Source organism: Salvelinus fontinalis, chromosome 37 (assembly GCF_029448725.1).
Source record: "Salvelinus fontinalis isolate EN_2023a chromosome 37, ASM2944872v1, whole genome shotgun sequence".
Lineage (NCBI taxonomy): Eukaryota > Metazoa > Chordata > Actinopteri > Salmoniformes > Salmonidae > Salvelinus > Salvelinus fontinalis.
This window is the reverse complement of record NC_074701.1, coordinates 11,675,276-11,699,736: the sequence shown is the minus strand read 5'-3', so window position 1 is coordinate 11,699,736 and position 24,461 is coordinate 11,675,276. Positions and strand designations below refer to the sequence as shown.

The 24,461-nt window shown below is 42.1% G+C and overlaps 1 protein-coding gene and 1 pseudogene across 5 annotated transcripts in view; one reads left to right on the top strand and one right to left on the bottom strand.

Annotated features, from left to right (window-relative positions):
• The window catches only part of LOC129836149 (cytoplasmic polyadenylation element-binding protein 3-like), a 64,390-nt pseudogene extending 42,961 nt beyond the window's left edge, over positions 1–21,429 (bottom strand).
• Positions 19,881–24,461, top strand: part of LOC129836147 (E3 ubiquitin-protein ligase MARCHF5-like) — a 53,644-nt gene continuing 49,063 nt past the window's right edge. For 2 of the 5 annotated variants that reach the window (XM_055901983.1, XM_055901985.1), the window contains exon 1: positions 19,883–20,053. In XM_055901983.1, coding sequence (XP_055757958.1) covers positions 19,986–20,053 — 68 coding nt within the window. In that variant the 5' untranslated portion in view covers positions 19,883–19,985. Of the gene's footprint in view, positions 20,054–21,431; positions 21,860–24,461 lie in introns of those variants that run through there. The other 3 variants (XM_055901982.1, XM_055901986.1, XM_055901984.1) reach the window with 3 other exon arrangements.

The window sequence follows — 24,461 nt, the reverse complement described above, 5'->3', positions numbered from 1 at the left end:
GTTACAATGAATTATAAGTTAAATAATCTGTCTGTAAACAATTGTTGGAAAAATGGCTTGAGTCATGCAAAGTATGACTTTCCAAAACTATAGTTTGTTAACAAGAAATGTGTGGAGTGGTTAAAAAAAACGAGTTTTAATGACTTCAACCTAAGTGAATGTAAACTTCCGACTTCAACTGTATGCAGTGCCTTAGACCACTGTGCCACTCGGATGCCCCAGTAGAATTAGTCCATCATATTCTACTCAATAGGTGCTATAAAGCCTACATTCATCTGAATCAAAAGTTCCTAGTGAGTTGAAGGAGGGAGGGGCATTGAGGAGTTCGCTCCGTATGGATTTCAGCCTATAAAGTTTAGGGCCATTTGGTATACATTTTGGCCCAGACTACAGAGCTGATTTAGTGACCTTATTCTGGCCCACTTCCTGGTTCATTGATGGAGAGACTGTTCCAATACGGAGCCTGTGTCGATACTAGTGACCTTAGAATCAGAGACATTCTAGCAGATCATTTTTATCCTAAAAGATTTTTGTCGTAGGCGAGTGAGTAAATCAGCAAGTGAGGGAATGACAGGGTGTAGGCAAGTAACGGAGTGACATACAGTGTGCGAGCAACACAGGAGTTCAGGTTAGACCTAGCCCTTGGCAGCTGTGTCCTGTGAGTCCACTGCTCTAGCCGTGGGGCCACATTGTTTGCACAGCAGTGCTATTGTCGTGCATTCGGCTGAGCATTCAATAGCGTTATTCCCCCCTCTCTGGATCCGGCACTGCCGTAGCAGATAAAAATCTGCCCACTTGGTACAAACGGTAAACACTTAAAAACGCTGAGCTTTTCATTCCGCTCACCTCTTTTTCCACCACCATGCACTCTTCTGATCCTAAACACAGAGAGCGAGGGGCATCATTCACAGTCAGAGGGGGGTTCATTAGGCCGATAAGAAACGCTCATTTTACTTTTCCATGGCAAAACGTTTTGCTACGTTCTGCCTTAATGGAATATAAACCTGAGGAGATTACCCCCCCACACACAGCATCTCCTCTATCAGACCACTCCACTACTGTTTTTAGTGTTGTGTTAATACACCACATAGGATATCCAGCATGTGGGATACAGACTACCTGCCATTGTACCTGCTCCCCATTCTCAAAATTGTCTCTATACATCTGACCCATAAACAGGATATCACTCCCGAGTGGCAGAGCGGTATAAGGCACTGCATCTCAGTGCAAGAAGCATCACTGCAGTCCCTAGTTCGAATCCAGGCTGCATCACATCCGGCCGTGACTGGGAGTCCCATAGGGCAGCGCACAATTGCCCCAGCGTCGTCCGGGTTTGGCTGGGGAAGGCCGTTAGAAGGGCCATTTGACCAAGAAGGAGAGTGATGGAGTGCTGCATCAGATGACCTGGCCTCCACAACCACCCGACCTCAACCCAATTGAGATGGTTTGGGATGAGTTAGACCGCAGAGTGAATGAAAATCAGGAAACAAGTGCTCAGCATGTGTGGGAACTAGTTCAAGACGGTTGGAAAAGCATTCCAGGTGAAGCTGGTTGAGAGAATGCCAAGAATGTGCAAAACTGGCATCAAAGCAAAGGGTAGCTACTTTGAGGAATCTCAAATATATTTAGAATTGTTAAACAATTCTCTCTCCATATGTGATATTTCATAGTGTTGATTATTCTACAACATAGAAAATAGTAAAAATAAAGAAAAACCCTTGAATGAGTAGGTGTATCCAAACTTTGACTGGTACTGTGTATAAGAGATTTCTTTTCATACAGATCTACAATCTACTACACATTTTAAAAGTGAAAGAAAATTATTTAAAAAATAACATTTTCCAAATAACAAAATAAGTGCAGGGCGCAGCCTGACGCAGCCTATGAGCCAGGACGCAGCCTGAGATCCTCTGGCACTGTTGACCATGCCAAAGTCTAGGTTGAAAATGAAAGGAGACATGGCAAATGCCCTTAGGGCCCCTAGAATCAGGCTTGCAAATTCAGTGCCTAGTTTTAAAACCCTACTGAATACGTTTATATAGATGCTTTTAATGTATCATTTCAATGATCTTTTTTCATTCTCCTCCCTCCGGTCTTTGTTTCTTCATTAGTACTTTTATTTTATGATGTGAAGCACATAGTTACTTGTAATGAAAAAGCAATAGAAAGAAAGTTATTCTTATTGATTGCGTATGTCTTCACACCCCGTAGTTAATACTTGGTAGGAGCACCTTTGACAGCCATCACAGCTGTGAATCATTGTGGTGGCAGCACCATGTTATGGGTATGCTTGTCACTGGCAGGGACTCAGGAGTTTGTTGGGATCGAAATAATTATGAAGGGAGCAACGCCCAGTTAAAAAGTTTGAGGAAAACCCACCTCTGTCTTCTGAAAACCCTGGAATAGAGTCTTATTTTTCAGCGGGACAATTACACAAATCTTAATTCCAAAGCTTCCCAAGAAGTGTTGAGTGTTCCCGAGTGGTCCAGCCTCAGTCCTGACTTAAATTTGCTTGAAAATAAGAGACAAGGCTTAAATATTGCTGTCCAACAATGACTCCCACCAAATTTACTAAGCTTAAGCAATGTTAACAAAAACAATGGATAAACATTGCCCTAAGAGTCACGCAAAGTTGGTAGAAAATTGTTCAAAACAGTGGAGGATGCTGAGTGGAGGACAGCTCCTAATAATGGCTGAAACGGAGCAAATGGCATCAAACCATGTGTTTGAAACCATTCCACTCATTACCACAAGCCCATCCTCCCAAATTAAGTTACCACCAACCTCCTGTGATTCAAAATGATTCATCGCTGTAATGGCTGCCAAAAGTGCTTCCACCAACTACTAACTCTGGGGTGTGCAGACATACACAAAATGTTGTATTTATTTGGAAAATGTTCTAGAATTTTTCTTTCACTTTGAAAATGTGCAGTAGGTTCTGTAGAAAAAAAATCTCAATATATTCCTTTTTAGCAAAATGTGAATACTGTGCAAGGTGTGTGTAGACTTTCACTAGCGACTGTACTGCATCCGTTGCCAGGCTAAGCTTCAGTGTGTTAATCAAACCTCATGCATAACTAAAGTTTTATACAGAGCAACTTCATCATGGAGGAAAACTGAACTTAGGCTAATAAAAGAACAGGCAAAGTAGCACGCACCTACACGACGCACACCCTTTCTTAACACAGGAAAATAATGCAAAATATAGCTGTGAGCAGCAATGAACAGGCTTCACGGGATGAAAGAAAGGACACAGTTGGATAGCAAAACAAGCACTCATGTTGGAGCTATTTTACATTGGTAATCTGCATAATATAAACCTAACATTCATTTGCATGAGACAAAGTCCACTTGATCAATTGCTTTTGCACTAGTATCCTATAGTACCACCGACATCTATAGTGATTTCTAGCATCTATTGGTATAAAGCGGCCATAATATTTTTTTAAGCAACAATTTCTCTCAAAACCATTAAAGACTAACAAGTAAAAAAAAAAATCTGGAGTGAATCTGACTTATGGTTCATGAGAAGATGATCGCAGATTTTGAACATTAGCGTTACATATGTAAAGAATGAGTTCATAGTTGTCTTGTTTTTGGTTTGTTTTAGGGACATCCATGATCGCGATGACAAGTTAAGTTGATAGGCCACTGTGTAGTAGATTTACAGTGGTAAAATCATTTTTCTGGTGTCAATAACTCAGCCATCTTTTGACTAATCCCTTAGCTTTTCAAACTACATTAAGACATGTACCTACATTCCAAATTTGGTGTAATTTGTCATATGGTTCATGAATAGTATTTTTAGCATATTCTACTGCATGGGGTCTCCAACAGGTCAATCATGAGCTACCAGTAACTAGCAGCCCACCTATGAGTAGCTCGGCAAACAACTCTGAAAGTACATGAAATTTTAACGTGTCATAAACAAATCTCAAAAAGTATCAGACACTGCAATTTCCCAGCTACTATCAACGCAACATTATCCCACCCCTGGTTAGCCACTATTGGCTAAAAAAGCCAAATGAAACAATATCTGACAATTAGTTTCCAGCAATATTGCCCATCGGTCTGTGTGGTGCGCACATTTGTCTATCACTTCGTGTGTAGCCAGTTGATGTGATAACCATCTTGTGGGTTGACAGAAATACTTGCCCCAAAACCTTCTCAATTAAAATGTTAACTACAAAGTAGGCTTACCTGGTAGAAGTACAGTTGAAGTCGGAAGTTTACATAAACCTTAGCCAAATACATTTAAACCTTTTTCACAATTCCTGACATTTATTCCTAGTAGAAATTCCCTGTCTTAGGTCAGTTAGGATCACCACCTTATTTTAAGAATGTGAAATGTCAGAATAATAGTAGAGAATGATTTATTTCAGCTTTTATTTCTTACATCACATTCCTAGTGAGTCAGAAGTTTACATGCACTCAATTAGTATTTGGTAGCATTGCCTTTAAATTGTTTAACTTGGGTGTAACGTTACAGGTAGCCTTCCACAAGCTTCCCACAATAAGTTGTGTGAATTCTGCCCCATTCCTCCTGACAGAGCAGGAGTAACTGAGTCAGGTTTGTAGGCCTCCTTGCTCGCACACACTTTTTCAGTTGTGCCCACACATTTTCTATAGGATTGAGGTCAGGACTTTGTGATGGCCACTCCAATACCTTGACTTTGTTGTCCTTAAGCCATTTTGCCACAACTTTGGAAGTGTGCTTGAGGCCATTGTCCATTTTGAAGACCCATTTGCAACCAAGAGCTTCCTGACTGATGTCTTGAGATGTTGCTCCAATATATCCACATAATTTTCCTTCTCTTGATGCCATCTATTTTATGAAGTGCACCAGTCCCTCCGGCAGCAAAGCACCCCCACAACTTGATGCTGCCACCCCCGTGCTTCACAGTTGGGATGGTGTTCTTCGGCTTTCAAGCCTCACCCTTTTTCCTCCAAACATAATAATGGTCATTATGGCCAAACAGTTCTATTTTTGTTTCACCAGACGAGAGGAAATTTCTCCAGAAAGTACAATCTTTGTCCCCATGTGCATTTGCAAACTATAGTCTGGCTTTTTTTAATGGCGGTTTTGGAGCAGTGGCTTCTTCCTTCTTCAGGTTATGTCGATATAGGACTCGTTTTACTGTGTATATAGATACTTTGTACCCGTTTCCTCCAGCATCTTCACAAGGTCATTTGCTGTTGTTCTGAGATTGATTTGCACTTTTCGCACCAAAGTACGTTAATCTCTAGGAGACAGAAGGTATCTCCTTCCTGAGCGGTATGCCGGCTGCATGGTCCCATGGTGTTTATACTTGCGTACTATTGTTTGTACAGATGAACGTGGTACCTTCAGGCGTTTGGAAATTTCTCCCAAGGATGAACCAGACTAGGGGAGGTGTACAATTTGTTTCTGAGGTCTTGGCTGATTTCTTTTGATTTTCCCATAATGTCAAGCAAAGAGCCACTGAGTCTGAAGGTAGGTCTTGAAATACATCCACAGGTACACCTCCAATTGACTCAAATTATTTAAATTAGCCTATCAGAAGCTTCTAAAGCCATGACATCATTTTCTGGAATTTTCAAAGCTGTTTAAAGGCACAGTGAACTTAGTGTATGTAAACTTCTGACCCACTGGAATTGTGATTGAATTATAAGTGAAATAATCTGTCTGTAAACAATTGTTGGAAAAATTACATGTGTCATGCACAAAGTAGATAATTGACTTGCCAAAACTATAGTTAACAAGAAATTTGTGGAGTGGTTGAAAAACGAGTTAAGGACACCAACCTAAGTGTACGTAAACTTCCGACTTCAACACTATATCATGAGTAAGTATATAATTTGTATCTATTATTTGTTATTTGCATACTTTGCATACTTTGCCATGAAATGAGCAGCAGCAGTACAGAACCATCGCTAGACTGGCACATTAGACAACACATTTCTCACTCGCTAGTAGGCTTGGGTAGTATACCGGGGTATTTCAAAATTGCCACAGGATGGTTTTTAAATACCCTCAATAGCGTTGAAACAAATTTTTTGAAGTTTTTATGAATGTGAATATTTGTAGCTCCATTTAAGTAAATATCTACAGTCAACTTGTGCAATAAGTTGGGAGATAAAGAGTGCATATTTAATTTCACCTGTCACAATTTTTCATTATGAACCTGACTGGTAGTCTCCAGTCACGTGATGCTTGTTTACAAGCACACAAAAACGAGAGACTGGAGCCTTAAGTCGCTCACTGTTGTGCAGCCAGGTGATCTATCAAGAGTGTGGAATTCACAACTAAATGTTTATCAGCTAGATATCTTACAACTATTAAGTTAACTGTCCAAAACAATGCTAAAAGTTGTGCATTTTGTTTGCTAATTTAGCTAAAGTGGTCAGCTTCTTCCAAAATCAAGTTTTACTTGGTAACAGCAGAGAATGCAGTCTAATATGCATTTTGTGTGTGCAGCAAACTGTAAAAAATAATTTGAGTTACTTGTATACCTTTGAGCTGGCACGTCTGTACTGAAAATACATTAGGTCAGAGACAGTATAAAATGTTTGCAATGCACTCATTAGCATTTAGTTAGCATTCTCTATGGGATATGACATGAACTTGTTAGCATTGCTAATCTTCTAAATACAATATGCACCCCTTCTGCTCAGTGCCGGTATTACCAAATATCCCGGCATGGCACAAGGTTGGTATGAAAACTGGATACCGCCCATGCCTACTTGTAGATGCAGAAATAAAACGGTCCAGTTGCGCAATTCAAGGGGAATTAATACACAACAAAAATCAAAATGTGTTATTTATCTTCCAAGACCTAAAAATATTTGTATTCTGATGTGATTTAAGCATCAACATGGACTCAGAACAGCCAATTCCGTTGTTTCTCTATGAACAATTGTACATTTGAGTGCGAAACATTTTTTTGGGCTCAGAAAAATAAAAACAGAATTTGGGAGAAAACAAAATCAGATATTTTATAGGGCCCCCCTAAGAGTTGTTAATTAACCATTATTTTACATAGCATGAAGGAGAAAGTAGTGCACTAAGGACCCAGGGAAGTGTTGCAGAGGAGAGGAGAAGAATGTGCTTATTTGAAAGATAGAAGAAAAAAAAGAGATTCAAAAAATGTAAATAGCTCGCATGCTAGAAAAAGTTGGAGACCCCTGATCTACTGGTATAGTGTGGCCATCTTTGACTGCAATAACGTTATATTATCAAACTCTTCAGGGATTATTGTGATGAGTTCAAAGATTACATTTTGAGTGAATCTGACTAAGTCCATTGGAAGACGATTTTTTTATGATTATTTTAAGAATTAGCGTTACAGAGTCACAAAACTGAATTGTTAATAGTTTCCTTATTTTTAAGATATCAATACCAAACATTGTAATGGTAATGTATTTGATGACCGTAACATTTGAGTTAATAGCCCATTGTGAAGTGGATTTACAAAGGATTTAAATGGACATGTAAAATCTGATTATGATTTATCAATAACTCTCTCTTAATCACTTTTACAGGCCATTTTGAGCCTGTAATCGAACCCACAAATGCTGATACTCAACTAGTCTAAAGGCCAGTTTTATTGCTTCTTTAAAATCAGCACAACAGTTTTCAGCTGTGCTAACATAATTGCAAAGGGGTTTTCTAATGATCCATTAGCCTTTCAAAATGATAAACTTGGATTAGCTAACGCAATGTGCCATTGGAACACAGGAGTGATGGTTGCTGATAATGTGCCTCTGTACGCCTATGCAGATATTCCATAAAATTTATATATATATTTTTTAAAGCAGTTTCCAGTGACAATAGTCATTTACAACATTAAACAAATGTCCACACTATTTCTGATCAATTTTATATTATTTTTATGGGAAAAAAAGGTGTTTCTTTAAAAAAAAAACAGGCACATTTCTAAGGTACCCCAATCTTTTGAACGGTTAGTATATAAGCACAAGTCAAAAGTTTGGACACACCTCATTCAAGGATTTTTCTTTATTTTGACTATTTTATACATTGTATAATAATAGTGAAGACATCAAAACTATAAAATAACACATATGGAAGCATGAAGGTTAGGCAACCCAGAAAAGGTCAAGAACTTTGAAAGTTGCTTCAAGTGCAGTTGCAAAAACCAAGCGGTATGATGAACCTGACTCTGAGGACCGCCACAGGAAAGGAAGACCCAGAGTTACCTCTACCACAGAGGCTTTCATTAGAGTTAACTGCACCTCAGACTGAAGCCCAAATAAATGAGTCACAGAATTCAGAGTAACAGACACACATCAACATCAACTGTTCAGAGGGGACTGCGTGAATCAGGCCTTCAAGGTTGAATTGCTGCTAAGAAACCACGACTAAAAAGGACACCAATAAGAAGAAGAGACATGCTTGGGGCAAGACACATGAGCATTTGACTAGATGAAATCTGTCCGGTCTGATGAGTCCAAATTTGAGATTTTTGGTTCCAACCTCCGTGTCTTTGAGAGACGCAGAGTAGGTGAACGGATGATTTCTGCATGTGTGGTTCCCACCGTGTAGCTTGGAGTCAGTGTGATGGTGTGGGGGTGCTTTGCCAGAAACACTGTCAGTGATTTATTTAGATTTCAATGGCATACTTAACCAGCATGGATACCACAGCATTCTGCAGTGATACACCATGCCACACCATCCCATCTGGTTTTCGCTTAGTGTATCATTTGTTTTCAACAGGACAAGGACCCAAAACATACCTCCAGACTGTGTAAGGGCTATTTGACCAAGATGGAGAGTGGCATCAGATGACCTGGTCTCCACAATCACAATCAACCCAATTGAGATGGTTTGGGATGAGTTGGACTGCAGAGTGAAGGAAAATCCGCCAACAAGTGCTCAGCATATGTGGGCACTCCTTCAAGACTGTTGGAAAAGCATTCCTCATGAGAGCTGGTTGAGAGAATGCCAAAAGTGTGCAAAGCTGTCATCAAGGCAAAGGGTGGCTACTTTGAAGAATCTGAAATATATTCTGATTTGTTTAACTTTTTTTTTGTTGCTTACTACATGATTCCATATGTGTTATTTCATAGTTTTGATGTCTTCACTATTATTCGACAGTGTAGAAAAGAGTAAAAAATAAAGAAAAGCCCTTGAACGAGTAGGTGTGTTCAAACTTTTGACTGGTACTAATATAGATATATCTATCTATTTATGACATTTTTTTATTTGAGAACACAAGACAACTAATGAGAGATGACACCATTGCCTGCTAGTCACAGTGAACATTCTTCTGACACTGAATCTGTAAATGAGAGACACGAGGATCAGTAATTAGCGATCCCTAAGGTACGTCACAAATTCATATGTTTTCAGTGAAAAATACTCTCCAATAGCTGTCTGTGAGTCCTATTTTGGACATTGTAGTTGCAATGATTTAGTAACTAGCTGTTCAGGATTTGGGAGACAAAAGTTATTCACAGAACAACAAGTACCATCAGGGGAAACTGTGCTGCAATGAGTTTAAAAGAAATGAAGTGAGCATTGTCAGCAGTGACAGCAATGCTGCGTTGCTTGTAACTCGTGATAACCTCAACCCCCTCTCAGAAACCATCAGTCACAACACGCAGGAAAAAACAATGGTATAGGCCTAGGGGAACAATAACGGCCTAGAGAAATGTAGCCGTAGTTGCAACGACAGTACTACACAACTAACCTAATCTATGTTATCACATTTTAATAATACAGGACTATGTGCTATATGTTAACTAACTATTAAGGCCACAATGATTAGCTAAAATTCATAATGGGATTTCAGAAAATGTCAAATTGCTCATTCCTATTCGGTTTTTCAACACACAAGAATGTAGTGCAGTGGTTGACCCTAAAGTTCCTATTCGCCAATCCTGACAATTGCTCTACACTATTTTTGTAGCAGCGTACTACCATGTCATTTTAATTGTCCTCTCCTTGAGGACTGTGTCTAAACATTTTTTTTTCGTCACTCAAGGGCATGCACAGATTTGAAATGACACAACTGCCTCTGATGATAATAGAGCAGAATATCAAAGGATCTCTGCATTGATTATTTGTAAATAGCTCTGGCATATTGGAATGAGAAAAGTCCAACTCCTATAGACCGGTGAGAAAAGTAGCCAGTAGCACAATTTATTTATATTCTCTCCATGGACCCATCAATGAAAGCTTCAGAAAGTATTCACACCCCTTGACCTTTTCCATATGTTGTTGTGTTACCGCCCAAATTTAAAGTTACTTAAATTTAGATTTTGTGTCACTGGCCTACACACACCACCACATAATGTTAAAAGTGGAATGATGTTTTCAGAAAATGTTTACTAATTAATTAAATGTCAACCCCTTTGTTATGGCAAGCCTAAATAAGTTCAGGAGTAGAAATGTGCTAAACAAGTCACATAATAAGTTGCATGGACTCACTCTGTGTGCAATAATAGTGTTTAACGTGATTTTGAATGACCACCTAATCTCTGTACCCCACACATTCAATTATCTGTAAGGTCCCTCAGTCGAGCAGTGAATTTCAAACACAGATTCAACCACAAAGACCAGGGAGGTGTTCCAATGCCTCACAAAGAAGGGCACCTATTGGTAGATGGGTAAAAGTAAAAAAAAAAAAATCAGACACTGAATATCCCTTTGAGCATGGTAAAGTTATTAATTACACTTTGGATGATATATCAATACACCGCGTCACTAGAAAATATACAGGCGTACTTGCTAACTTAGTTGCTGGAGAGGAAGGAAACCGATCAGGGATTTCACCACGAGGCTAATGGTGACTTAAAACAGTTACAGAGTTTAATGGCTGTGATAGAAAAGTGAGAATGGATCAACAACATTGTACAGTCGTGGCCAAAAGTTGAGAATGACACAAATATTAATTTCAAAAAAAGTTTGTTGCTTCAGTGTCTTTAGATATTTTTGTCAGATGTTACTATGGAATACTGAAGTATAAATACAAGCATTTCACAAGTGTCAAAGGCTTTTATTGACAATTACATGAAGTTGCTGCAAAGAGTCAATATTTGCAGGTTTGACCCTTCTTTTTCGAGACCTCTGCAATCCACGCTGGCATGCTGCCAATTAACTTCTGGGCCACATCCTGACTGATGGCAGCCCATTCTTGCATAATCAATGCTTGGAGTTTTTTCAGAATTTGTGGGTTTTTGTTTTGCAGCTGAATCAACCTTAGTAGACGGTCCTGGCGCTTGCTGGACTTTCTTGGGCGCCCTGAAGCCTTCTTCACAACAATTGAACTGCTCTCCTTGAAGTTCTTGATGACTGGCAGCAATATCCTTGCCTGTGAAGCCCTTTTTGTTGAAAGCAATGATGACGGCACATGTTTCCTTGCAGGTAACCATATTTCACAGAGAAAGAATAATGATTCCAAGCACCACCCTCCTTTTGAAGCTTCCAGTCTGTTATTCGAACTCAAATCAGCATGACAGACTGATCTCCAGCCTTGTCCTCGTCAACACTCACACCTGTGTTAATGAGAGAATCACTGACATGATGTCAGCTGGTCCTATTGTGGCAGGGCTGAAAGGGCTGAAATGTTTTTGGGGGATTCAGTTCATTTGCATGGCAAAGAGGGACTTTGCAATTAACTGCAATTCATCTGATCACTCTTCATAACATTCTGGGGTATATGCTAATTGCCATCATACATACATTTCACACAGCAGACTTTGTGAAAATTTATATTTGTGTCATTCTCAAAACTTTTGGCCACAACTGTAGTTAATTGACAGAGTGACAAGACGGAAGCCTGTACAGAATACAACATTTCCAAAATATGCATCCTGTTTGCAATAAGGCACTAAAATGTGGCAAAGAAATTAACTTAATGTCAACATTGAATGTCCCTGAGTGGCCTAGTTACAGTTCTGACATAAATCTACTTGAAAATCTATGGCAAGACTTGGAAATTACTGTTTAGCAATGATCAACAACCAAACTGACAGAGATTGAGGAATTTTGGAAAAAAAAGGTGCAAATATATTACAATCCAGATGTGCAAAGCTCTTAGAGACTTACCCAGAAAGATTCACAGCTGTAATCACTGCCAAAGGTGATACTAACATTTACATTTGAGTCATTTAGCAGACACTAGTATACAGAGCGACTTACAGGAGCAATTAGAGTTAAGTGCCCTGCTCAAGGGCACTGACCGATTGTTTTCAACTAGTCGGCTCAGGTATTCAAACCAGAGACCTTTCGGTTACTGGCCCAATGCTCCTAAATGCTTGGCTATCTGCCATATCTGACTGAGGGGATTGAATATTTATCTAATCAAAATATATTAGGGTTATATTTTTCAAAAATTTTCTACAAATGTTAAAATAGTTCTTCCACTTGTACATTTGAGTATTTTGAGTAGTTTGCTGACAATGAATGACAATTAAATCCATTCTAATCCCACTTTGTAACAACAAAATTTGGAAAAAGTGAAAGGGTGTGTAACAGTCCTGACCTATTTATGTTAGTTTTTATGTGTTTTTGGTCAGGGCATGTGTTTTGGGTGGGCAGTCTATGTTATCTGTTTCTATGTTGGTTTCGGTTTGCCTGGTATGGCTCTTGATTAGAGGCAGGTGGTTTGCATTTTCCTCTAATCAAGAGTCATATTTAGGTAGGGCATTCTCACTGTTTGTTTGTGGGTGATTGTCTCCTGTGATGTCTTCGATGTATTCACTTTTGGAGCTGTTTGGCTGTTCGTATGTTTCGATGTCCGTTCCTGTTCGTGAGTTTACGTTTGTCCATGTAAGTTTATGTTCAGGTTGCGTGTACGTCGTTTTCTTATTTTGTAGTTTGTTAAAGTGTTTGTTTTCGTGACCATCGTATTAATAATAAAGATGGCATATTTCCCTGACTCCGCATATTGGTCTGAAGATCCTTCTCTCCTCACCTCATCTGAGGATGAGGAAAGCGACAGCTCTTACAGAATCACCCACCAAAATACAGAGACCAAGCGGTATGGGAATGCTAAACGGAGTAAGGGACAGAAGAAGGAGCAATGGACATGGGACGATGTATTGAATGGAAAAGGTGTCTACACATGGGAGGAGATCCTAGCAGGTAGAGATCGCCTTCCATGGGAACAGCTGGAGGCACTGAGGAGAGCGGAGGCTACCGGAGAGAGGAACCGGAATTATGAGGGGACACGTCTGGCACGGAAGCCGAAAAAGCCCGTGAGTAACTCCCAAAAATTTCTTGGGGGGGGGCTAAAGGGTAGTGGGCCAAGGGCAGGTAGGAGACCTGCGCCCACTTCCCAGGCTAACCGTGGAGAGCGGGAGTACGGGCAGACACCGTGTTACGCAGTAGAGCGCACGGTGTCTCCTGTACGTGTGCATAGGCCGGTGCGGGTTATTCCACCTCCCCGCACTGGTAGGGCGAGATTGGGCATTGAGCCAGGTGTCATGAGGCCGGCTCAACGCGTCTGGTCTCCAGTGCGTCTCCTCGGGCCGGCATACATGGCACCTGCCTTACGCATGGTTTCCCCGGTTCGCCTGCATAGCCCAGTGCGGGCTATTCCACCTCGCCGCACTGGCAGGGCGACCGGGAGCATTCAACCAGGTAAGGTTGGGCAGGCTCAATGCTCAAGAGAGCCAGTACGCCTGCACGGTCCGGTATTTCCGGCGCCGCCTCCCCGCCCCAGCCTAGTACCTACAGTGCCTACATTACGCACTAGGCTACCAGTGCATTTCCAGAGCCCTGTTCCTCCTCCACGCACTCTCCCTATAGTGCGTGTATCCAGTTCCGACCCCACGCACTAAGCCACCTGTGCGTCTCCTAAGTCCTGTACACACTGTTACTTCTCCCCGTACTAGTCCTGAGGTGCGTGCCCTCAGCCAGGTGCCACCAGTGCCGGTACCACGCACCAGGTATAGAGTACGCTTTGAGAGTTCAGTGTGCCCTCTGTCCCTGCTCCACGCACTAGTAGGAAGGTGCTTATCATTAGCCCGGTGCCTCCAGTTCCGGCACCACGCACCAGGTCTACAGTGCGCCGTATCCGGCCAGAGCCATCCGTCTCCCCAGCGCCATCTGAGCCATCCGTCTCCCCAGCGCCATCTGAGCCATCCGTCTCCCCAGCGCCATCTGAGCCATCCGTCTCCCCAGCGCCATCTGAGCCATCCGTCTGCCAGGAGCCTGCAAAGCCGCCCGTCTGCCATGAGCCTGCAAAGCCGCCCGTCTGCCATGAGCCTACAGAGCCATCCGCCAGACAGGAGCCGCTAGAGCCGTCAGCCAGACAGGAGCCGCTAGAGCCGCCCGCCAGACAGGATCTGCCAGAGCCGCCAACCAGACAGGATCTGCCAGAGCCGCCAACCAGACAGGATCTGCCAGAGCCGCCAACCAGACAGGATCTGCCAGAGCCGCCAGAGAGCCATGAGCAGCCAGAGCCGTCAGAGAGCCATGAGCAGCCAGAGCCGTCAGAGAGCCATGAGCAGCCAGAGCCGTCAGAGAGCCATGAGCAGCCAGAGCCGTCAGAGAGCCATGAGCAGCCAGAGCCGTCAGAGAGCCATGAGCAGCCAGAGCCGTCAGAGAGCCATGAGCAGCCAGAGCCGTCAGAGAGCCATGAGCAGCCAGAGCCGTCAGAGAGCCATGAGCGTCGAGAGCCGTCAGCCTGCCATGAGCGTAGAGAGCCGTCAGTCTGCCATGAGCGTCGAGAGCCGTCGGCCTGCATGGACCTGCTAGAGCCGTCCAAACAGGACCTGCCAGAGTCCTTCAGCCGGGATCTGCCCCTTGTCCCGGTGCTGCCCCTTGTCCCGGTGCTGCCCCTTGTCCCGGTGCTGCCCCTTGTCCCGGTGCTGCCCCTTGTCCCGGTGCTGCCCCTTGTCCCGGTGCTGCCCCTTGTCCCGGTGCTGCCCCTTATTCCGGTGATGGTCCTTATCCTGGTGCTGCCCCTTGTTTTTGTGCTGCCCCTTGTCCCGGTGCTACCCCTTGTCCCGGTGCTGCCCCTTGTTCCGGTGCTAGCTGTTTATTTAGGGGAAGGTAATGTTTGGGTGGTCAGGGGAAGGGGTAGAAAGAAGAGGGGAGTGACTATGGTGGTGCGGGGACAGCGTCCTGAACCGGAACCACCACCGTGGTCAACTGCCCACCCGGACCCTCCCCTGGACTTTGTGCTGGTGCGCCCGGCGTTCGCACCTTGGGGGGGGGGGTACTGTAACAGTCCTGACCTATTTATGTTAGTTTTTATGTGTTTTTGGTCAGGGCATGTGTTTTGGGTGGGCAGTCTATGTTATCTGTTTCTATGTTGGTTTCGGTTTGCCTGGTATGGCTCTTGATTAGAGGCAGGTGGTTTGCATTTTCCTCTAATCAAGAGTCATATTTAGGTAGGGCATTCTCACTGTTTGTTTGTGGGTGATTGTCTCCTGTGATGTCTTCGTTGTGTTCGATGTATTCACTTTTGGAGCTGTTTGGCTGTTCGTATGTTTCGATGTCCGTTCCTGTTCGTGAGTTTACGTTTGTCCATGTAAGTTTATGTTCAGGTTGCGTGTACGTCGTTTTCTTATTTTGTAGTTTGTTAAAGTGTTTGTTTTCGTGACCATCGTATTAATAATAAAGATGGCATATTTCCCTGACTCCGCATATTGGTCTGAAGATCCTTCTCTCCTCACCTCATCTGAGGATGAGGAAAGCGACAGCTCTTACAGGGTGTGTAGTTTCTTAAGTCGCTGCATCTTCATTAAACAATGCCTATGTATCTGCTTTTGGAAAAGGAGATGTCTCAGGCCCAGTGGTAGCCTAAATAGAAATGGGCAGATAGGATTGCATTTCATTGGTGTGTCTGACGTAGCTGTAGACATCAGAGAAGGCTGCGCTGAGACAGCACCTATCACTGACTAAAAGCACACATAACTCCTAGGTTATCTCCACTGCAGTCCTGGCAAACTAGGCATGGAAAACGTGACTTACATTGGCAGCATTCTAGTACTCTCCTTTAAAATTAGTGTAAAAGTATTCTTTTCTTTCCCCTTAGGCTTATCTAAAAAGGCATACAAAGTAGAAAAAAAAAAATGCAAAAAAAAAAAGATCTATAGAATCACAGTTTACTGAACCGGCACTGTTCATTACTTGGTTGTCAAGTGACTGTAGCCTACTGCATTCTTTTATTTCTGTCTATAGCTTTTTAAAATAAGTACTTGACGTCATGTGATACTGTCTACGGCACATCAGGCTATAGTGACAAAGTCAAAAGTTTGCACAGTAAAACAAGAGGGGGGGGGGGGGGTGAACTGATAAAGGTGTCGCAACAATGTTTCATACGTCACTGTTACAATGCAATTATGACTAACAACGTATCGCGAAGCGGATACTTACATAATAATTTGGTTACAAAGTATAATCATATGAGAGCAGTGTATCGAAGCCCTACCATCCACTAGACTAAATGTAGCCCTTTAAGAGCTATTATTAAAGATATAATTTCTTCAATAATCGCGATGATTTTCACTACCATAGGGTGGGAAGTGAACTCCAGGGCCATGTCTCAATGGAGTCAGTCTCCCGACCATAGAAATATCATTAATAGAACGGGCTAGGAACCTCTAATCCTGGCTATTTGACTAGTAAACTGATGGGTACACTTGCAATGGCTGCCTGGTATTGTGATGCAATAATTTCCATGGTAACAGAATGTTCATTCAAATGATTCTAAATGTATTTTTCTTTAACATCAGTTGAGTTGCTTCAACAAATCACAGCACAAATGATTGATGGGCACACTTCCTGCTTTGCTCCAATGAGTACACACAAAATGGCTGTCAGTCAACCCTTATGCCATCACTGACTTGAATGAGGAGGGCCGTTCTATTCATTCTATTTCTGTGCTGACACCGATGGAAAATAGGAAATGATGCATAGAAACCTTACTATAAGGTCATAATAGCCTAATCACATACTAAACAATCAATTATGACACTTCTTTAACATTGTTTAAATGCAACCTATTAGCATACATAGGCTACTTCTACACAGTTTCAGATGGTATCTCATGATGTGGACAAGTCATCATCATTATATTCTAACACGTGTGCCCCTTGCATGTAATTTTCATACCAATATTGTATATTATGATTATGTTTCAAATTGGATAAAGGTTTCCTTATTATTAGGCCAAACATACCTGAAAAGGCAGCATATTGTTGCTGTTGTCCGTCCTTAAGGCGTTGTCCTCCATCCAAGATTTCTGGGTGAGGGGACCAGCTCTCGGGAATTTTGGGGGTGCTATAACGTTGCTAGAATAGGGCTTTTTCATCGGGGAGATGGGGTTCATGGAAGAAGGCACCCCTACACCGACCCCCACACCAACCCCGACTCCCACAGCTCTTCGCGGGTCCCTGCCTGCCTGGAGACCGCTCCATGGATTGGAGGCTGTGCTCCAAGTGGCATTTTGGTGATTATTCCAACCCGAAGATGAGGCAGGTGAAGAAGCCTTGCTATTCATGACAGACGGGTGACTGTAAGCGTTTCTCTGTGGAAAAGGACCGTGGTTGGGGCTAACAGGGGATCTCCGTTGCTGCGCTGGCTGGTGCTGGGCTTGCTGCTGTGGATGCTGAGACTGTGCCAAGCCAAGCTGAGGTGAGAAATTGCCTCCAAATACCGGATTTATGTGGTGGGGGAAGTTCTGGAAAAGCATTGTTCCGTTCACCGAAGGTATTCCTTGATTAAAATTGTCGTCCACGGTGTTCGTAGTTCCAGTAGACCAAGTGCTACCAAATGAGGGGGCCAGGGTGCTACCGGTTTCCTGCAGCTGATGAAAACTCAAGCCTGGCAGGATCGGAGACTCCATCGGCACTTTCTCTTTGTTGAGCGCTGAAGATGCTTGGTTGCTCACACTCGACGGGCTCTCATCTAATGTAGGGGGATCCGAGGGGGTCGGGGTGGAGGGAGGGTCTACTGCTGGATCTTGCTGCTGATGAGGTTGGGCTTTGTTTTTGTCCATCAGTAAATCATCCTGCATGGTTTGCTGAGCTGAAACGGGGAAAAACAGATTTATTTACCATTGAGAATGTCATAGACTAGGCTCTCTGTGCTGTTGGGATATTTTAGAGAGAACTCCATGGGGAATTTGTCTGCTGCTGGAGGCGAATTAGTGATCACCCATTTAGAAAAAAATCGAATACTGCTGGTGTATTACAATAAAGTGCACTTCAGCAAGAGAATAAATAGTTTCACCCTTTCTGACAACCGGCGATCCACTCGGGTGTGTGCGGGAGATACACCTGGAGGACACCGATATTCACCATGTCTTGTTTCCTTTACCCAGAAACTCCGAACTGCAATGTTCAACTGATTCTTGTTCCTGTTTTTTCTCTCCCTAGAACCACCCCTATATTAATTAGCAAAAAATACAGCTGCTGCATCCTTCAAGGTTAAAGAGACACACCACCTTGACCCACCTACTCCATAGCAAAATTTACTCTTTTTTTTAGGTTTCTGTGACAATGATTGCTGCAGTAGCTATAAGAGATGATGCACTTAGGCTTTTTTTGCATGGCATTGGCCTAGTAGTAGCCAAGACATGAGCTACATGTTTAAGTGACTTCACAAAGCAGATTGCTACATAGGCTAATAGCTTCACCCTAAAAGCATGAATGTTCTAGAGATTACGATAAGAGGCAGCTTCAATTACTGCATTAAACTTGGTACATTTTTATGTCACCTTTTTTATATGCAGATGTTCTGAGTAGAGTGCAAATGGGTGCTATAACAGAAACAACCCTATATGCATATATATGTTCACAAAAGCCCAGAGCAGCAGTGTCGCGCTTCTTCTTTCATGCCTGCCTGCATTGATCAAAATAATAATTATATTATTTTGTTAATTTTATATTTTAAGGCTATCATAAACTCTTTCTAAAAGTTTATTCTGGACGGCCGTTAGCATAATTATAGACACAATTAGGCCTATCGCTGGTCATAAATGTACTCATATTAAAATCATTCTGCTTGCAAGTACACAGTCACCTTTGAATGAGTCAGGATACTGCACGGTTTATTGTCCATTTTAATTATGAACCATTCGAGATAACTGTGGCCTAATAAAGCCACAGTGTGGTATTTAGAAAGTATTCAGAATAAGCTAAAAACGAATCCCACACAGTAGCCTGTCAAATGTTGAGCACATCATTTTAATTATTAGGTTTCTAGAATATCCTATTCCCAACAGGTGTGACGTAGACTTCTCGTAGAAAGTAAAATATTGCACAGCATTTTGTACACTGCTTAATCCATGTTTTCTCCTCGATGCATAAACGCTGCATGCTCATGGTCATCAAGTAACCAAATACGGGGCAGTTAAACCAGCTTAAAAGAAAAACAATGCACCAATTTCGACAAACGAAAAAATCGTATTTTCCCTACGCGTTGCTTATACCAGACATTAGATACATTCACAAGCGGGCTATTAAAAATCGTATCCGACCCACCTAATCTACAACTGTACAGGTAACGTTATCACCAAACAAACAACGCAACAGCATGCACACCCGTGTCGGTTTTCTGTTTCACATTAAATTAAATTTACCTTTATCGTTCACCCTTTGGGACTCTGTAAATAACGCTATTTCTGTTTGCCTCGCCTGGGTTAAGATATGACAAATGAGTTACCCTTCGTGCGGAGGCAGTCAGCAGTTGCTTAAACAGCTGATCGACTGCGGCGCATGGATGAGGAGGCTTCAGGGAAATGTAGTTTATTCGTGTAACTTGTCCGGAATGCAAAGTTTGGTAAAAAAAATATATATATTGTTTTGGTCAGCTTTTGTTTTGCATGTAGGCCCATGCATTTTTGCATTAAATGAGGCTAGTATTTAAAGAGGACTTTTGTTGACTATCATCATTAACCCATTCATAACCGGTAAATAGGGTTAGTGTTCCCAAGGCCATATCTCAATGTTACGGCGTTTGTTTACGAGGCGGCGGCCTGTGTTGATTAGCTATCTAGCGTGCTACAAACACCTGTGTGTAAGCGTAAATGGGGAGAAAGTGTAGTTCATTAACTTGTGGCGAACACAGCATATGGAACTGTGCAAATCTGCTACAGTAAGTGCATCTGTTTTATTTGAAAGATTATTCCTCACTGATATGAAAGATACGGGCCATACGTTTCAAACCATTTCGCAAGCAAGCAATTGACGTTTCTAAAACCAGTAAAACACAGCGTCAGAATTGTAGTTCATAGACAGCTGTGGACGAAGCTAACTGCTGAAAACCATAGAGAGGGAGGTTTTCGTGAGTTAGATGTAGCTAGCGGATAGTAATGGCTAATGTGATGCTCCATTAGCCGTTTAAGAAATAAGGCCCGAGGAGACGTGGTATATGGCCAATATACCACGGCTATACCTTATTGCTATTATAAACTGGTTACCAATGTAATTAGAGCAGTAAAAAATGTAATGTTGTCATACGTGGTATATGGTCTGATATACCACGGGTGTCAGCCAATCAGCATTCAGGGCTCGAACCACCCAGTTTATAATACCTCCTCAATTCCTGATTTGTAATTCAACCGTGTCTTCTAAACGTTCATGTCTAGTTGCAATGTGTCATTTAAATTTAGAAAATGCTACATTAAAAATGAGATCCATTTTATTTGCTCCATTAAGTAATCCAGCAAATAGTATGCCACTATTGTTTATTTCAAATTTTCACTCACTGATCGACAGGTGGGTGTCATGACATGCAGCACTTTGGAGTGGACACCCACCTGTCTCAATTAATGAGAATATTTGAATGAGATAAAATGGCAGTGTACACATTGTTGGATTATTTCATGGAACAAAACATTTAACTGAGCAATTTCTAAATTCAAACAATGCCCCTGCAACTAGACATGGAAGTAGAAGACATAGCTTTTCTTCCAAGTAGGAAATTGAGGAAGTATTGAGAAGTTGGTAAAAAAATCTGTGCTAAACCAAATGGTATATCTAATAACGCTTATCAGCCAGCTGGAATAGAGTAGTCTGACTAGGCGATATTTTAATAGCTACATTAGACGAGGCTTCTTTTCTTCACCTACCACAGACCCATGTAATTAGGGGGGAAAAAATGTATCCCAGAACCCATTTGCCCAATATCTTCCATGGCTGCTAAAACTGTTGAAATATTTTGCAGTCATTTTAACCAAGCAAATTTTGAGAATAAAGATACAACTGAGCCATGAAATGAGATGCACTCATATGCACTGCCCGAAGCTTGTGGCGTAATAACGCTACAGAACGCTATAATAAATGCAACCTACCGCAATACGAAGTATTCTGTAGCCATATGTGTATCTTCATGATGCTCGTCTTCCCAAGTAGGCTTGGTGCCTCTTGGGTAGGTCCGCCTGCACAAGTTAGAGCATTAATTAGATATTTATTTGGCAACATGAAGGAGTAAAAGTCAGGTCGGACTACATATCCCAGGCATCTTGTAACTGTGATTTCTCAGCCTCTGACGGGCTTGTTATTGTTGGTGACGTAATACGCATCAGAAGTTCCCGTGCGTTACCTCATAGAGAGAGCCAGTCAATTGATTCAAGCGGTCGCGCCGAAGCGTTAAAAACTAGTTTTTAGCAAACTATTAAACTGAAACCGTAGATGAAGCATCGAGTTGTAATGCAGTAGTTATGACTGCAAAGGAACTGGATTATAGTTCAAGTTTTAGCTAGTTCATTTCGATTAGACACGTTAGCCGGCTAGCTAACGTTAACCTCTTCGTCTTCGTGCCAACAGAAAAAGCCTCGCCGCTTTCAACAAGGCCTAGCTAGCTAGCTACCTAACCTGCATATGTAATTAATACACTCAACACGTTTATTGGCCACATGTCGGAAGAGAGCGCATTGGTAATGCAACAGAATTTGGACAGGTGAGTTGAGTTTATCTTCAGCTAACTACCTAACCAGTAGCGAAGCTAGATTGTAACGTTAGTTGGCTAGCTAGGTGATTCATGGTTAATAACTTTACTAATTCTTACCTTGTGGCAAGTATTGTAGTTCAGCTAGTCATATGTTGCACGCTATAGTCATTGTTTCATGGAGTTAGGTAACTAAAACCATGTGTTTGGATCAATGGGCTGGACCATCAATAGATGTGAGCTGGTGGGGGGTTCACGCGAGATATATGGTCATATCATCACGCAACCTCCCTTTTTGGGCGTTGATTGACTGCTCAGGGGACTGATTGGGATTTTGTAGTGTCAAGGTGGTGGAAAACAAACACAAATTAATTGCCTGTTCAAATGTAGCCTTTCATTAAGGTGTGGTGGACCTGTACTACTGCTTTGCCTTTCACACTAGTCGGGGATTGCCAGGGCCGCAGCCCAGACCTAGGTATGCTCCAGTCCTGAGTCTAATAACAAGATGCACATTTATTTTGCATGTGTACATTGAACATCTTACTCACCTCGGATCACAATAAAACACAGCCTGGGAAAGCGCATACCCACCCCAGAACAGAGGTAAACCAGTTAAAATCTGAAGTTTGCCATAATGACTGGTCTACTACAATATCACTAAACCCAATGTGAAATGCTAATGGAAATGCTGTTTTAAATTAGATTGTGCTGTTACATTATCAAGTTCAATATGAACTGGGGTATTTGTATTTATTATGGATCCCAAGGCAGCAGCTACTCTTCATGGGGTCCAGCAAAACTAAGGCAGTTATACATTTAAAAAACATTACAATACATTCATAACAGATTTCACAACATATTTACTGTGTTCCCTCAGGCCCCTACTCTATACCACATATCTATAACACAAAATACACGTATGTGTATGTTATGTGTCTGTTTGTGATGCTTCGCAGTCCCCGCTATTCCATAAGATTTATTTGTATCTGGGTTTTTTAAATCAAATTTTACTTGATGCGGAATAGAGAACTGTGTGCCTCCCATAAACATATTTCAGGATATTGAGGTAGCTAGTAATGCTGGCCCTAACACATAAGTAAAGAGACGATTTTAGGTCAGCAGCGAATGTCCTAAAGAGGAAATGGACGATGTGGAATATATGTCCAAAATTGAGACTGAGTGGTAGGTTAGGCTATATTTTGAACTTACTCAGTGGCCAATTTATTAGGTACTACACCCATCTAGTACTGAGTTGGGCCACTCTTTGCATCCATAACAGCCTGAATTCTTTGGGGCATGGCAACGTTAGGAGTGGAACTCTGTGGGGTCGTCTGCTGCAATCGCACATCGGTGACAAGGACAGACGAGGTGTGTGTTCCGAGATGCCGTTCTGCACACCACTGTTGTACTGCGCTGTTATTTGTGGCTTGCACGATTCTCATCGCACTGTTTTCTCCCATAGGACTGCCACTAACTGGATGTTTTTTTTTGTTTGTCCCACCATTCTTGGTAAACCTTAAACACTGTTGTGCGTGAAAAGCCCAGGAGGACAGCCTTTTCTGGGATACTGGAACCGGCACGCCTGGCACCGACGGTCATGCCACGCCCAGTCGCTTAGGTCACACGTTTTGCCCATTCTAACGTTCAATCGAACAGAAACTGCAATGCCTGTATGCCTGCTCTATATAGCAAGCCACTGCCACGTTACTCGCTGTCTGTAGAAGCTAACCATTTTTGTGAATGGGGTGGTGTACTTAAACTGGCCACGGAGTGTAGATAGGCCTAACCGTGCAAACATTTTGATCTGGTATGTCAAGTTAACAAAACTGTTCTATACTCTGCTCTGCCTAAACAGGTGTGTTAGGCCTAGTTTTTAAATGTTTTGTCTAATAGGCCTGTGTAGGCTTGGGTCAAGTAAGTTAATTTAGCCATACTGGCCATTGTTTGTCAATGCTGTGGCTAATCATTCTCACCTCAGAGGCCATGGCAACAAGCTTGCTTGACCTTCAGAGAGAATCTGCTATTCACTATAAGTTAGTCATCATGGTGCTATGAGGATTGAAATGGACCTATCTGTAGCAGCCAGCTACTCTTCATTCCTAAAGAGGATGCTTTTCTGTCCTCTTTTTGCATCTCAAACAAACGTTACCCAACTTGTTATTTGGGGGATGTCATTCATTCACTTCATCAAAGACAAGTAATGTTACCATGTTCTAATAACCTTCAGGTTCTATGGTTTGTCAGTGTTAATGCTGTTTATCTCAGGCAATCCCCTTTTAGACCTTAGCCTATGTCCTATCCTTGTGTTACCAATGTTTTCACATTGACTGGAAAACAAACTTATTGCCAAAGTTGTTGTATTACTTTAGGCCTACAGTACATGCCAATCAATACTCTGTTGTTGTCTTTGATCAACGTTCCTTCAGTTGAAAAAAAGGGCCTATAACGTAGATTACTTTCCATAGAGGTTTTAGGCTAAACCTTGCAATCGAAGCTCATCTAAAATTTAGAGACCTGTGATGAATGCCGTGACTATGGATTGTGGTGGTGATCCAGAGGGAGTTATTGATTTGCTCCGGTTGTAGAGCAGGCCTGTTGTTTGTCTCCTGACCTT